The 14,564-nt window shown below is 51.9% G+C and overlaps 1 protein-coding gene across 12 annotated transcripts in view; it reads left to right on the top strand.

Moving 5' to 3' along the window:
• The window catches only part of Kdm2b (lysine demethylase 2B), a 127,444-nt gene that overhangs the window by 30,410 nt on the left and 82,470 nt on the right, over positions 1-14,564 (top strand). For 11 of the 12 annotated variants that reach the window (XM_037198700.1, XM_028885870.2, XM_028885871.2 and 8 more), the window contains 3 exons: positions 87-193; positions 10,926-11,019; positions 11,937-12,090. In XM_037198700.1, coding sequence (XP_037054595.1) covers positions 87-193; positions 10,926-11,019; positions 11,937-12,090 — 355 coding nt within the window. Of the gene's footprint in view, positions 1-86; positions 194-7,151; positions 7,694-10,925; positions 11,020-11,936; positions 12,091-14,564 lie in introns of those variants that run through there. The other variant, XM_037198701.1, reaches the window with a different exon arrangement.

The raw sequence follows: 14,564 nt of genomic DNA, 5'->3' as shown, positions 1-14,564 counted from the left end.
GGGACTCTTCAGGCAGAAGGGTAGCTCTTTCTGGACTGTGTGCAGGTCCAGACTCCTGGGGGTGCTTACATTGGACTGCCTTTCAGGTGGACCTGGTGGACTGGGTGGACAACATGTGGCCCCAGCACCTCAAGGAAAAGCAGACGGAAGCCACAAATGCCCTTGCGGAGATGAAATACCCTAAAGTGAAGAAGTAAGACTGCTGGGCTGGTGGGGGTGGGGGGGGCGACTGGGTGGGGGTGGACCTCAGACTTGTGGGTATTGACCAGGGACTTCCTGGTCCTCGATGCGGGTCTCAGTGTTGCTTCAGAGGTGAGGGATTGACCCCCAGCTGGAGTACAGTGGTGACAGGAGAGAGGAGTCCCTGGGTGTGAACAAACCCCCACTCATCTCCCGGGGCTGGAGGCCTCTGGGCCCTGTGAGGGGTCAGGCCTTCCTTCCTGTTGGCCCTGGAGTCTCTACTCGGCTCCTGGAGGTCTGAGAGGAATTACGGGAGTCCTCTCTGTGGCATCCGTGTTTGTGTGTGGGTAAACAGTTATCTGTTCTTGAAACCTTGGTCTATGCCCTCATTGTGACGGCGTCCTGGGAGTGGCATTTTCAGAGGGACAGGACACTGCTCTTCGAGCAACACGGGACTTGGGCTAGTTGAGCGTCTCTCTCTCTTTAATTTATTTAATTAAATTAAAAAGATTTAATTTAATTAATTAAAATATTTTTAATTTAATTAAAGATTTATTTAATATGTGTGTGTGTGAGTGCCTGTGTATATGGGCACAATGTGTGTGTGCGCGATGCATCAGATCCCCCCCCCCCCCCCCCCCCCCCCCCCGGAAAGACAAGGAGTTTAGGAACCTTTCATGTGGGTGCTGGGAACCAAACCTGGTCCCTCTGTGAGAGGAGCAAGTGCTTGTAACCTGGAACTTCTGATCCCATCCGGAAGCACTCCCCCGAGCAGAGCTCAGTGTCAGCCAGATCTCAGGATGTGCCTTCCCTGGTGCCCTATGGGTTGGAGGGTGGCCAGGGTGAGGAAGGTAACTACAGTTGAGAGCAGAGAAAGACCTCATTGCAGATCACGTGACCAGCATCTTCCCGAGCCTGCTGTTCAGTCTGGACCCGGGTACTTGGGGGTCCTTTCATATTGAGGGATTTGAATAATGGGCCATCTGGAGGAGGAAGTCACCTTGGATACTCCTGCCATGTCAGACCCTCTGCTTCTCTCCCCAAAATGGGAAGGAGGTGCTGGCTGCCCAGAAAAGACTGGGGCTGGCAGCCTGGATCCGTTAGCATCTGTGCGGAGCCCTGCTGCCAGCCATGCCCCCAGGAAATCTCAGCCGTGAACTCCTCAATCCCTCCGCCTTCCATTCAGCCTGTGTCCAATGCAGACCGCGTGCCAGGCTTTGTAAGGCAGGCTAGCACTCTGTCCCTGCGTTTCTCAGCATGCCTCTCTCTTTCTGTCACTTTCTCTCTCTTTCTCCCTCCCTCCCTCCCTCCCTCATTAATTCGTGGACATTTTTCTTCCCCTCTAAGCTAAAGTTCAATGTATTCCTTGGATCTGGGCTTTCTCAAAGGTGGAGAAGATGGTCCAGGTGCAGAGGGAGGGGAGCAAGCTCGTTTCCAATTCTGTTCTCTTCTGACTGAATCACAGTGTTCTGAGATGGGCAGATACAGAGATGGACAGGACCAAGGACCTCCGTCCTCACTCACCCTGCTTAGAGCGTGCCCTGTAGCATAAGCTGCCATGTTTCTAGGGAAAGAGAAACAAAAACCAGGCAGGCGAATCCTTTTGAGCTCTTGGTCTCCAGGGGTCTTCTTGGAGGGCAGGCAGCATTTAACTTGGGGTTTTTTTATTCTTTGTTTTGTTTGAGACAGAGTCTCTTTACATAGGCCTGGCTAACCTGGAACTCACTATGTAAACCAGGCTGGCTTTGAACTCAGAGATTCCCCCTGCCTCTGCTTCCCAAAGAGTGCTGGGATTGAAGGCCTGCTCTGCCACGCCTGACTACTTCTCTTTAACAATTGGTTGTTATTACTGTGTGTCTGTGATGCATGTGTGTGGGCACGTACCAGAACGTGCATGCAGAAGTTAGAGGTCAGGTGTTTTACGGGAATTGATCACACTCAGGTGGCCAGGCACGTGAAGTAAGTGCTTTACCTATTGGGTTACCTCTGGTTCCTAACTGGACTTTGGAGGGCAGAGGAAAGGAGGACGATTGGGGAGGGATGGAGAAAGGGAAATGGTGAAGACAGAGCTGGGAGAAAGAAGCAGATTATGACTGGTCCAGCGACTGTACCCATTCATTCATTCATTCATTCAGCAACCGCGAATCGAGCATCTTAATGGTGCTGAGGACACAGGGTAGGAGAACCCTAATGAGGTCTCTGTCCTAATGAAATGTTCAGTTTATGGAGAGGCAGATATTTATCCAACGGTGACAGAGGTATATGGAAGCTGACCTGGGGATGAGGCCACCAACAGAAGCATGGTACCAGAAGTTTTGGTACTGCTCTGAGCTGAATCATCTGGCGAGGGTCTCTCCGTTGATGCCAGAGCTCCCAAATATACCTAGTCTAGCTAGCCAGGCCACCTCAGGGATCCCCTGCCTTGGCCTCGTGGGGTAGTAGACTTACAGTCAGGCTGCTACACCCTAGAATTTATGTGAGTTCTGGCGATCTGAACTCTGGTCTACATGCTTGCCTGGCAGGTGAAAACAAGCACTGAGCAATTTTCCTAGTTTTGGGGAGTGTGGTTTGAGGGGGTCTCAATAGATAACCCAGGCTGGGCCCAAAGCTTGAGATCTTTGTGCCTACACTCGCTGAGTGCTGGGAATATGGGCAGTCTCTCTCTCTCTCTCTCTCTCTCTCTCTCTCTCTCTCTCTCTCTCTCTCTCTCTCTCTCTCTCTCTCTCTCTCTCTCTCTCTGTCCCTGAGATAATCTAAGCAGAGCAGGATGCATTCCTGTGGGTTTGCATTCTGCAAATGCTCCTGCTGTGTGGATTGGAGGTGTGAGGAGGCTGCTGCCTGGCCTACATCTCAGTAGGCAAGAGGTGATCACACCTGGGCATATATTTAGGAAGTAAAATAGTCCTGGGTGATATAAATGCCTATTAAGGTCTGCCTCGCTGTTCTGAGAGCTTTGGTATAGTCGGTACTTTCTGGGGAGATTCCTTTAAATAGCCTTACGCACATTTAGGGGACTCTCTAGTTACCAAAACAATGGGGCATAAATATGTGACTTTTTAGGCCCATGTGTCTCAGATGTATTGTTTCAAATCGATTTCCAAACTCCGTCAGTGGCCATGGGAACTTACTGTAGGATTTGAACCTTGCTAGGAAGGACGTGGTCACCTTGGAGATAGTCCATTTGTTCAGCTGAAAAGAAGGCTGATTTCAAATGTTCATAAGCAAGGTGAAAAAAAAAAAATCCTACCATGATGGAGTCCTCTGGGACTGTGGAATGGTTCTGTGGAATTTAATTAAAATGACATTGTTTCTGGAAATCACAGCGCTTCCTTGCTGGAGGCGCCTACAAGAGCAGACAGCTGACGGCCCTCCTGAATGGAAGGTTTGCGACATGGAGGGGACTTGTGACAAATTAGGTTTTTTTTGTTTTTTTTTCCCTGCCTCTGGGATTTATACTGCTTCCTGGTGGTCAGAGGTTTAGGAATTTTAATAGGTTTCCATTGAGATTCTTAAGGCAGGGGAAGGTGACTGGAATCTGGGTACATGAGACGGAGGGGGATGAAAGATTTCTCGGGGGTGTTAATGGATCAGTTCTGGTGCCAGGGGCCGCTCTCAGTTAGCCACATCTGCATTCTCATGGAGCGTCTATTGTAGCCGGGACGAGGCAGAGAGGCCAACAAGGAAAAGATGTGATTAGTGTGTCTCAATGGACCACAGAACAGTAGCCTATGAAAGAGAGAGAGAATGAAAGGGTGTACCGATGAATGCTACCCGGCATTTCTGCCATCCCCCCCCCCTTCCCCTCCTCTCTACCCTGCAGAGATGCTTTGATTCTTGAGAATTACTCACCTTGGAAAAGTCCTGCCTGGTGAGTGACAGTACTGGGGTGCATCCCTGACTTGGTTGTTTATTGTTGCTTAGACATTGTCCTTAACCTCCCCCCCCCCCCAGACAGGGTTTCCTCTGTGTAGTTTTGGTGCCTGTCCTGGATCTCGCTCTGTAGCCCAGGCTGGCCTTGAACTCACAGAGATCCGCCTGCCTCTGCCTCCCAAGTGCTGGGATTAAAGGCGTGCGCCACTGCCGCCCAGCTATTGTCCTTAACTTTAACATCCTTAAAAAAAAAAAGGTGGGCTCCAATGTGGTGGGTCGTGCCTGCAATCCTCCCAGCCCTTGAAGGGCGAAGGTAAGAGGATACCTGTGAGTTCAAGGCTTAAACAATCGTCTGGTTCCCCCTCCACCCCACTCCTCCAAAGCTTCAGACACCAAAGGTGACGTCAGTTGGTGCAGGTCTGGACTCTAAAAGTAGCAGGGTGGTTCTCGATCAAGGGCTCTTGATCGAGAACTTAGGTCAAGGCTTCGGTCTAGGTTGCGCGCATCTGAAGGTTAGAGCCCGGCTTCTGAAATGGAGCAGTCACGTGGCTGTTGGCAGGCAGCCAGTGGAGGCTGAGTTCCTCACCGTGTGGACCACTCCCCGGCTGCTTGAATGTCCTCATGGCATGGCCGCTGGTTCCCCAGAGCGAGTGCTTCCGGGAAGACCATAGTGCTCTTATGACCTAATTTTGAAAGTCATATCCTGTTGACTTCTGTTGTGTTCATTAATTAGTCCAGCCCGTACTCTAAGGGATAGAGATGTAGCTCTACCTCCTTTTTTTCTTTTTTTTTTTCTTTTTCTTTTTCTTTTTCTTTTGGAAGGATGGTGGTTTCTTTGAGACGAGATCTCATGTAGCCCAGGCTGGCCCCGAATTTGCGGCATAGCCAATGATGACTTGAGCTTCTGAGGCCCCTGCATCAATCTCAGGACTGCTGGGGTTTCAGGCATGTGGTCCCGTGTCTTGTTTTTAAATTTATTTGTATTTTATGTGAGCTAGTGCTTTGTTTGCATATGTATGTATGTATGTACTATATGTCCCCACAGAGGCCAAAAGAGGGTATTTGGTCTCCTGGAACCGGAGTTACACACAGTGGTCAGCCACCATGTGTGTGCAGGGAACCAAGCCTGGGTCCTCTGGAAGAGCAGCAAGTGCTCTTAACCACTGAGCCATCTCTCCAACCCTCCCCCAGGCTTGTTCTTAGGTCATGCTGGGGTTTGAACCCAGGGCTTTATACTTGCTAGACGAACACTCGGCCGACTTGAGCTACATGCCCAGCTCTCCTCTCCCCTTTCTTTCTTTGGTGCTGCGGTGGAACCCCAGAGCCTGGCACATGCCAGGCACGTGCCCTCCCCGCTGAGCCCCAGCCCCAGCTTAGCCCTGCCAGCTTGAATGAATCCCTGGGCATGTTTGGAAGCTTCCACCCTCCGATAGGTTTGGACATGTGTGCACCTTTTCCACGGAGGAGGAGGATTGGGCATGGGGATGCATTGCAGAAAGGGGTTAGTGGCAGTTGCTAGTGTCATGATGGGTTGTGGACCCACAGACCGTCAGGGACTTCAGAATTCCAACAAAAAAGGGGGCTTCGAGTAAAGCATATGTTTGTAGCCCAGATGACTCTGAAGGGACTGGACTCCCCCCTCCCCACCCCCACTCACCCCCACCCACAATTTTACTATATGTTTTTGCTCTGATGACAAGAAAATCTGGGGGATATATTGGAGGGAGAAGCCGAAACAGGGTGACAGTTTGACCGCATGCTTAGGCGTCAGGCCAGCGCACACCTTTCCTCTTCGTTGGGAGACCCAGCTTGGCCTTCTGTATGGAGGCTTCGTTTGCCCTGGCCTGCCTCTCCCCTGTGCTGTGGGAAGACAGGAGTGTGCAGCAGATGTGAAATGTGGAGTCTCGTCCGTAGGTGGGATGAGACGTCTGTCTGCACAGGTGGCCTTTTGGGATCAGGGGTTCTCTGCTTTTCAGCCAAGCCTCCTTCCCATTTGTTACAGCCACATTCCCCTTTCAGTTCAGACGTTTGCTGGTATCATAAGTGATCACCTGTGTCTTACCAGGTAGGAAAACTGTCAGTCCTGGACAGATACTGGACTCCAGACCTCAAGATTCTTGGTACCTAAAAATAATAATAATCCTCTCGTTTGAACTGTCTAGTCCAGATACCAGAGTGGTCTCTGTCAGCTTTCTTTAACTCCAGAGACAAAAATTCTTGCTCAAGGACACCTCCCAATGAAGGCTGCTCACACCCAAGATAGAGAATATTCTTTGGAGCTATTATTTTTACCTTTCAACAGGAAAAACATATACCTGCTTTTTTAAAAAAAATGCAACCAGTTGCAATCTAAGCTCATAGAACACTGGGAGGTACAGAGGGGTCATTAAGCACCTGGAAATGGGTTCAGTGTTTGCGTACTTAATGTGGGGGTGATGGGCTTGAAGGGTGACGTAGAGCCTACACTGGCTTTATAGGATCATGAGTATAACCAATGGTTACTGTCAACACTTTAGCTAGAACTGATTAACATTGCTGGCTTTTCACAGTATACAGTGTTTGACCAAAGAACGGAATTTGGTTTCTGCTTCTTCTTCAAAGGCATTCAGATGTCTCCTACCTCCTTGTGGCTTTGGAGGAAGGGTATAGGGGCCAAGGTTGGAAGAGTCTCTTCCCCCTGTGATCCTGAGGTGACTTTTGAGTTGAACATTTCTTTTTTTGCCTAAAGTTAGTCAATGATTGAAGTTGGGCTGTGTATTCAGATTTTGTGGTTAGAGTTGGGATTCGCCAGGTAGATCTGGTGTGGGACTGGGAGATTGCCCACTTCTAGGCTAGTGTCCAGGAAAAGGGGCTGTAGTTCTGAACATAGGTGCTTCCTCATCTGAAATGTGGGAACGGAGCTTACGGTGTGTGAAGTTTGAGTTGAACAATGTCGTTTCTAATTAATGGATATTTATCTCAATGAATTCCCGCAATAATTTCTGCATTCCTAGGGTTACAGGGCAACTGAGGAGCAGGTAAGGGAAGATTCTTCTAGAATGCCTAGCTAAGTAAACTTCAGCTTACCACCTCCTAGGAAATTACCCTGAGAGAAGAAAGAAGTTACCCAAGGTCACACAGCTAGTCTCAGAACCTCACCCCTCCCCATCACGGACTCCCCAGAAAGCTTAGCTCTGGTCCTCCCTCCAGCTGTGCCAGAGGGTGAATATTTAAGAGAGGTGGCTTTATTAGGTCACCACCTGGGCAGCAAAGGTGCGCGTCCACACTCCGGAAAACCCGGACCCAGTAGTCTCCAAGCCACTGCCAGGGAGACCAGGAGTGGGCGAGCGGGCGATCAGGAGTGTGTGACGGCGCGTGCCCTAGTGTGGCCCGGTGCTCATCTCGGTGTCGCCGCGGCCTCTCCACCTCCCCGGCGGCCTCGGCGCCGCGCGGGTGTTCAGTTTCAGCGCGGGGATGAGCACGGGCTGCGCCTGTCTCCCCGAGGAAGGCAGGCGCGGCGCGAGAGGGCCCCCAGCGTCCTGGGCTTGGGGCCTGGCTGCGCGGTGGAGGGGGCTCGGCTGCCGTCGCCTCGCCGATCTGGCGCGCGTCGAGCCTCTGCGGAAGGGGACGCCCGGGAGCCGCTCCCCGGCCGCCGCCGCCGAGGGTAACCTCCTTTGTGGCGCGTGGGGCGGGTGTGGGTGGCCTCCTGCCCGCGGGATGCACGGCCGCCGGCGGCGGCGTCGCTGAGCTGTTCTTTGTGTCTCCCCGGGGCGGGTTGGAAGTGTGGGGCGTGTACGTTCGCGCCCGCGCGGCGCCTCCAGCCCCGCCACCCGTCGCCAGCTTCCCTGGGTCTCCCCATCAGACCTTAAGCCCCAGGGGGACGCCAACTGGGCCACCTCGGGGAGAGTTTCTGGAAGTTGGAGAGAGAGGAGGGCGAGGTGGGGCCGCCCGGCCTCTGCGGACCCCAGGCCGCGCCCCCAAAGTTGGTGAGGCAGGTGCAGCGCCCCCCCTAATACCTCGCGCCTTCCTCTATCCCGGGGCCTCCAACCCCTCAAGGACTGAGCTCCCGCGGCTACAGATTTTCAGCAATTTTCAGCTGCTAACTTGCAGGGTGCATAGAAGCCACCTGGTGTGGTGGTGGTGGTGGTGGTGGTAGTGGGGGTTGGGGTGTCGCGTGCGTGGCTGTCCAGCCTTGCCGTTGCGGAAGCCTGCCTAGCTGGCGGGCTGGCGGAGGGGAAAAGCTTTAGCGGCTGTGGCACCAAGCCGAGCCGGGGTGCCCATGTGACTGCGGTGTGCTTGGGAGGAGGAAGCGGTAGAGGTCAGTGCAAAGGCGTCATGCCAGAGCGAGCAGGAGCGAGGAGGGAGCCCCCCAGTCAGAGCGGGTGGGAGCCTTGGGGTGGCAAGCTTCGGGTTGCCTTTGGACTGCAGGGGCCGGTACAGAGCGGGTCTGTCCCTGCCCCTTCGGCTTAATGAGGGGGCTCAGGGTGGGAGGGGTGGAGTGGGCACTGGAAGGAGGGGTCCACATTAGAAGAGGCTGGTCTGGAAGTGGGGTTCTAGCACACAGTGGGCCCCTGAGGGCAGATCAGACACAGACCGCACTTGGAGAACTTTCCCCGTGCACACATCCAGAGAACCCTAGTTTTCTATGTGAGGGGTTGGCACAGGAGGGGCCGGAAGATGGGCTAAGTGGGAGTGACCCGTTTGGCCAAGCAGACCCAGGGATCCTAGAGCTGGACAACCCAACCCCGGCCCTTTTTCCTTGATGGAGGTACCCCGTGGGCATCTCGTTGCAGGCTGGAGGAAGCTCGTTCAGTTGGCTCCACCCCGTGCACTTAAATTGTTTTCTCTAGTCTGTGCTCAGCTGAGGCCTGAAAGGGGTGGAAACCAAGGTTAGATTAAAAAAAAGAAGAGAAAATAAAACGCGAGGAAGAGCTGGTTTTAGGGAAATGAGGACTAATATTTTGAAGTGGAGCTTCGAGGAAAGAGGCCAGTGTGGTCCATGAGGGTGGGGTGGGGTAGGGCTTCAGGAACCCTCCATTCTTTGGAGGGAAGACGGCTCAGGTCTTAAGTCAGGGGACCTGTTGGCATCGCCTTGGGTGAGCGGGCCGGCAGGGTGTGGAGCCTGCCCAGTCAGGACTTGAGCAGACCTAGTGCCAGCTTCGTGATCGTCCTGGGCTGTCAACTACACCCCTCCGATGGGGTTGCTAGGCAGCGGGGCTCTGATGTACGGGAGGCCTTCTGATTTGTCAGGCTCCCGCAGACACATGGTTAAAGCTCCTTCCAGCCTATCCGGAGGAGGGACGCGGGGCACGCTGCCTGCATATTGCCGATCCCCGGGTCCACCTGAACAGAGAGGTGCAAAAGGCAACCAGAAGGAGGGGCTCCTGGAGCGCCCCAACCTTCAAGCCAGTCCACTCCCACGCGCTCTCCCCCCCCCCCATTCTCTGCACTAGGGCTTGCTGCTGGCTCCTCCCTGCAGGTCCCCGCCCCATTCCATCCCTCTTCCCCAAACCACGGAAGAGCAAAGTGCAGCAGGGAAGAGAGGTCAGTGGGGTAAGCGTGTGCGCGGGCCGCTGTAGGTGCCAGGATGGGCATGAGGACGGGGAGGTAGCTCTTTTGTGCCCCCCCTTGGGGTTCTCGTGGCTAGGGGTCAGTGGTAGGGGAGCTAACACTGTTGTTGGCCAGGCCTGGACTTGGAAGCCAGTGGGGTGCCCCCTCTTACTCTGGCTCTGTGCACCCCCAGGGCCGGTAGCATGTAGGGGGAGGAACAGGAGACTGCTGTCTACCTGCAGGAAAGACTGGGCTGTCTGCCTCTTATACGGGAGTGCTCATACGGGAGAGGGACGCTGCTGTGAATTTCTTCTCTCCTTGAATGCACAACCTGTGATCCGGCTTCTGTTGCCGGAGTTCTTCACCCCTCTCTGATCCCAAGACCTTCTTTTAATTCCTCCACTTTAAAAAAAAAAAAAAAAAAAAAAGATAAAACAGCTTTGTTGAGATAAAATTCACATATCGTTCACACAGAAAAAGTGTGCAACCCAGCGTTTTCTAGCGTGTTCCCAGGAAGGTGCAACCACACAGTCAATTTTAGGATTTTTTTTCATCGTGACAGAACGAAACCCCGGACTCACTAGTATCATCCCCACCCCCCACCCCAGCCCCTGGCCACCGCTGATCTGTCCGTGTGCTTCCTCTTTGGATTTCCTAGACTTGGGACATTTCGTCTATGCGGACTCACACTGGGTGGGAGTTCTAGCTTCGTTGCTTACTTGGCAAGCCAATCCGTCATGTCACTTCATCGGTATAACCCTCCACGGCTAGGCGTTCGTCAGCAAGGGCAGGCTGGGATCGTCTGCGTTCTTACCCGTTTCTCTCCATGCTCTGCTCCATTCCTGGGCTGGACTACTGGTTGAATGAATGAGATGAATGGGGACTGGTAATTGGCAAATGGCAGGTGGTTTACTACTGAATTCCAGGGGGCCCAGCTGCTACAAAGGGGGCTGGCTGGCAGCCCTGGAGAGCTGAAGCTATCAGAGCTGGGGAGGAGCAGAGAGGAAGCCTCGGAGTTGGGGCGGGGGCGGGGAGGAGGTCCGGGTCGAAACTGATAGCGGCCTGTGGGTTGCCAGTTCTCTTGGGAACTTGAAAACCAAGGCGTTGGTCTCTGAGCTTCTGGGTGGATGACCCATGCTTGAGATTTGTCACCTGATCCTAGGGGCATCCCCCAAGAGGGAAACTCTACTTAGATTTCAGTTCTTAAAAAAAAGGAGGAGGAAATCCCCCATCTGCAACCTTTATAAAAGGGCATCAGGTCAGGTGTCTCTGAGGCTCTGCTCGCCTCCCGTGATTTGGGGTTGGCTTGCGTTTGCCGCCCCCAACTTCTGCTTCTGTACTTGCAGGTACTGTCTGATGAGCGTGAAGGGTTGTTTCACTGATTTCCACATTGACTTTGGAGGCACCTCTGTGTGGTACCATGTTTTCCGTGGTGGGAAGGTGAGTATCGGTAACTTTTGTACGCCTCTGTGCGCAGAGAGGCTGGCTTTTCCCTTCCTTTACTTCTCTTCCCCATGGTCCAGGACCGCTCTATCCCCTGGGACCACCTCCTGGCTCCTTTTGGAGGGCGAGGATCACCTGTTCATACCTACTTAGCCTGTCTTGTATTCTAAGTACTTTAGGCCAGTTTGCAACTTCTAAGGACCACCAGCATGAAGTTCCTCAGCATTGTCTCTGGGTTTTTGTTTTGTTTTGCTTTGTTTTTTTAGCTTCGGAGTAGAGGTGGCAGTCACTGCCTGCCTGAGCAAGAATATATTACACCAGGGATGGACACCACTCTGAAAAGGAAGTAGTGGGATGTATATTCATGGTACTTTGCTAGGTCTCCTTTTGTGGGGTGATGTCCCTGCATGGATGTAGGTGATGCAGGTGTGTCTTGAGAATGCCCATGTGTGCCTGGCTCATCTGGGTCTTCGTGGACATCCGTTTTTTTTTTAAACGACAGTGTTAGAAGAGACTCTGGGAGGAAGTCGGCCCACTTGATTCCAGATGTTTTTCTTCGTCCAAAGTGAGCACAGGCTGAGTTTATTTATTGGGCCATTTTATCATACATCTTAGGAAATTCCCTTCCATTCCTTTCCCCACCTCCCAGACGAGCCTGTGGCTCAGGAGAAAAAATGTTCCACCCAGCACAGGAAGCATTCCTGCCTTGGTATTTCAGCGGGAATGGAGATACCCCACAGGTAGCCAGAACCCTCTTGGCCGGCTCAGGGACCCTTTGAGCCCTGCTTGGGGAGCCCAGACAGATGGATTTGCCACCCTCCTTATCCTTCCCCGAGGAGGTGGGGCTTTGGGGTTTGTTGCAAGCCTGGAAGAAACCAGAGACTTTGGCCTAACTGCCTCCTTTGCCTCCCAAGATCTTCTGGCTGATCCCTCCAACCCTGCACAACTTGGCTTTGTATGAGGAATGGGTACTGTCCGGCAAACAGAGTGACATCTTCCTGGGAGACCGCGTGGAACGGTGCCAAAGAATTGAGCTGAAGCAAGGCTACACGTTTTTCATCCCTTCTGGTAGGTTCCTGTATGGCTGGCTTGGGGTAGGTCAACCACTGGCTCCCCCAATACTTGGAGCAGCCTCCTGCTTCCCTGTGGTCTCAGCCAGGGTTGGAGGCCAAGTGAGGGCTTCTGCGGGCCTTGGGATTAGATGAGCCATTGGTATACCCTGAGGGGAGCGGGTCTGAGGCTACAGAGAAAGCATATAACCTGAGCAGCCATTCCTGTGGGTTAGCCGCCTTTGTCCCGTGGAGAAGCCTCGGGTCCTTCCTCTGGGGACATTTGAATGTCTGTCTTGGGCCTTCCTCTAGAACAGTGGTTTTCAGGCTGTGGGTCACAACCCCTTTGGGGGTAAAACGGGGGGGGGTGTGTGTGTTGCATATCAGATATCCTGTACATCAGATATTTACATTATGGTTCATAACAGTAGCAAAAATACAGTTATGAGGTAGTAACGAAAATAATTTTATGGTTGTGGTCACCGCACAGTGAGGAACTGTGTTAAGGGGTCACAGCTTTAGGAAGTTTGAGAACCACTGGCCTAAAGATACCTGTGTGGAGAAGACAGGGCCCTTAGGGACTGAAGATGAGTGTGCCCCACAGACTTGGATGCAAGCTCTTGGGAAGGGTGATGAACCCTCTTAGTTGGCACTTGGGCTCTGCTGCCTCAGTGTTCCCACCTTAAAAATGGAGCAAGAACTTATTTCCCTGGGTTGTGTGGACCTAGTGAGTCCAGATTCCTCCCTCGAATTTTGTAGAGACAGACAGAGGGCTTTTTCAGGGCTTTTAGCTATAGACTGAGTTAACTGACGGAGGTGACCAGTGAACTAGGGATCAGGGAGGTGTGTGTGTGTGTGTGTGTGTGTGTGTGTGTGTGTGTGTGTGTGGTCAAGTCCACATGTGGGAGCTGGTGTGTCTCTTGGTAATTAGACTTTGGAAGATATCTCAGCTAGAAGAAAGAGTAGCAGGAAACTGTCGAGCCACGTGAGTTTAAAGGAGAATTGTGTTGGGTACCTGAGAAAGATACGAGGGACCTAGTTGTAAATGACCAGGTCAAGGAGGCTGGTTCTAATATGCCTTGTGGGTACAAAAACCAGTCTCCGATCAGGAGTAAGATCTGATACAATGTAACACTGTGTAAAGAGTTGCTATATTGAAGTATTTATGGAATGGCAAGAAAAAAGGTCTGTGTATAGTCATTAAAGAAACATTCCATCGCTGGGGGGGTGGGCATTTATGGATTGATTGCATAGAAGCAGGTATGATGTATGGGTGAGCAAGGCCGAAAGGAATACCTTTCAAAGAAAGGGTAGTGCTTTCTTGATAGTTTTGAGTCTGGAAATCTACCTCTGTCTCTCTCTCCTTTTTTTTTTTTTTTTTTTTTTTTTTTTTCAAGACAGGGTTTCTCTGTGTAGCTTTGCGCCTTTCCTGGAACTCACTTGGTAGCCCAGGCTGGCCTCAAACTCACAGAGATCTGCCTGTCTCTGCCTCCTGAGTGCTGGGATTAAAGATGTGCCCCACCACCGCCCAGTTTAATCTTTATTTTTCTTACTTTGTTGCTACTAGACAATATTAAAAGATAAGAATTTTATTTCCGTATTTGTGTGTGTGTGTGTGTATGTATGTATGTGTGTGTGTGAGAGAGAGAGAGAGAGAGAGAGACAGACAGACAGAGAGACAGACAGAGAGACAGAGAGAGTTGGGGGTGGAAGAGTGGCATTTGGAGGCCATAGGATATCTTGCGGGAGTTGGTTCTCGTCTTGCACCAGGTGAGTCCTAGGGATCGAACTCAAAGTCATCAGGCTCGGTGGCAAGTACCCTTACCTGCTGAGCCATCTTGCTGGCCCCAAGATTGGAATTTTAGATTTCAGAGACCTGGGTGAATACTTGAGGTTCTCTCGGGACCTAGAAACTCTCCAGCATCTAAACCCTTTGGCCCACAGACACACACATTGAAGGTGTGTGGAAGTCTGCTTGTGTGTTGGTATGGAGACAGCCTTGGGAAATCCAGGAGGCTTTACAGCCTTCTCATAGAAGTGTTTCTGTGTTGGAGAATCTAATTCTTCTGTCTTTCACAAGACCATAAATTTTAATTCTTTTTTCTTTTTTTAGTCAACCTTTTTGTGTATGGGGGTGGAGAGTTTTGAGCCAACCTAGGTTGGCTTTAATTTCACTATGTAGCTGAGAAGGATCTTCAACTCCTGATCCTCCTGCCTGTACTTCGGAAGTGCTGGGATTATAGGCATGTGGCACCGTAGCAAGCTTGAGACAGATTTGATGTATAACCCAGGGTGGGCTAGATGTCATGATCCTCTTGACTCAGCCTTTCCGATGTTAGGACCATAGGCATACCACAAGGACCAACTGCCACAGTGAATTTGTCTGTCTGTCGTCTGTCTGTCTGTCTATGTTGAGGAATAAACGCAGGGTCTCACATACACTGGGTAAGTGCTCTACCAAATGAACTATGACCCTTCAAACCCACCCTAGTG

Source organism: Peromyscus leucopus, chromosome 23 (assembly GCF_004664715.2).
Source record: "Peromyscus leucopus breed LL Stock chromosome 23, UCI_PerLeu_2.1, whole genome shotgun sequence".
Classification (NCBI taxonomy): domain Eukaryota; kingdom Metazoa; phylum Chordata; class Mammalia; order Rodentia; family Cricetidae; genus Peromyscus; species Peromyscus leucopus.
The sequence above is the reverse complement of the archived record's forward strand: the minus strand, read 5'-3'. Positions and strand labels throughout refer to the sequence as shown.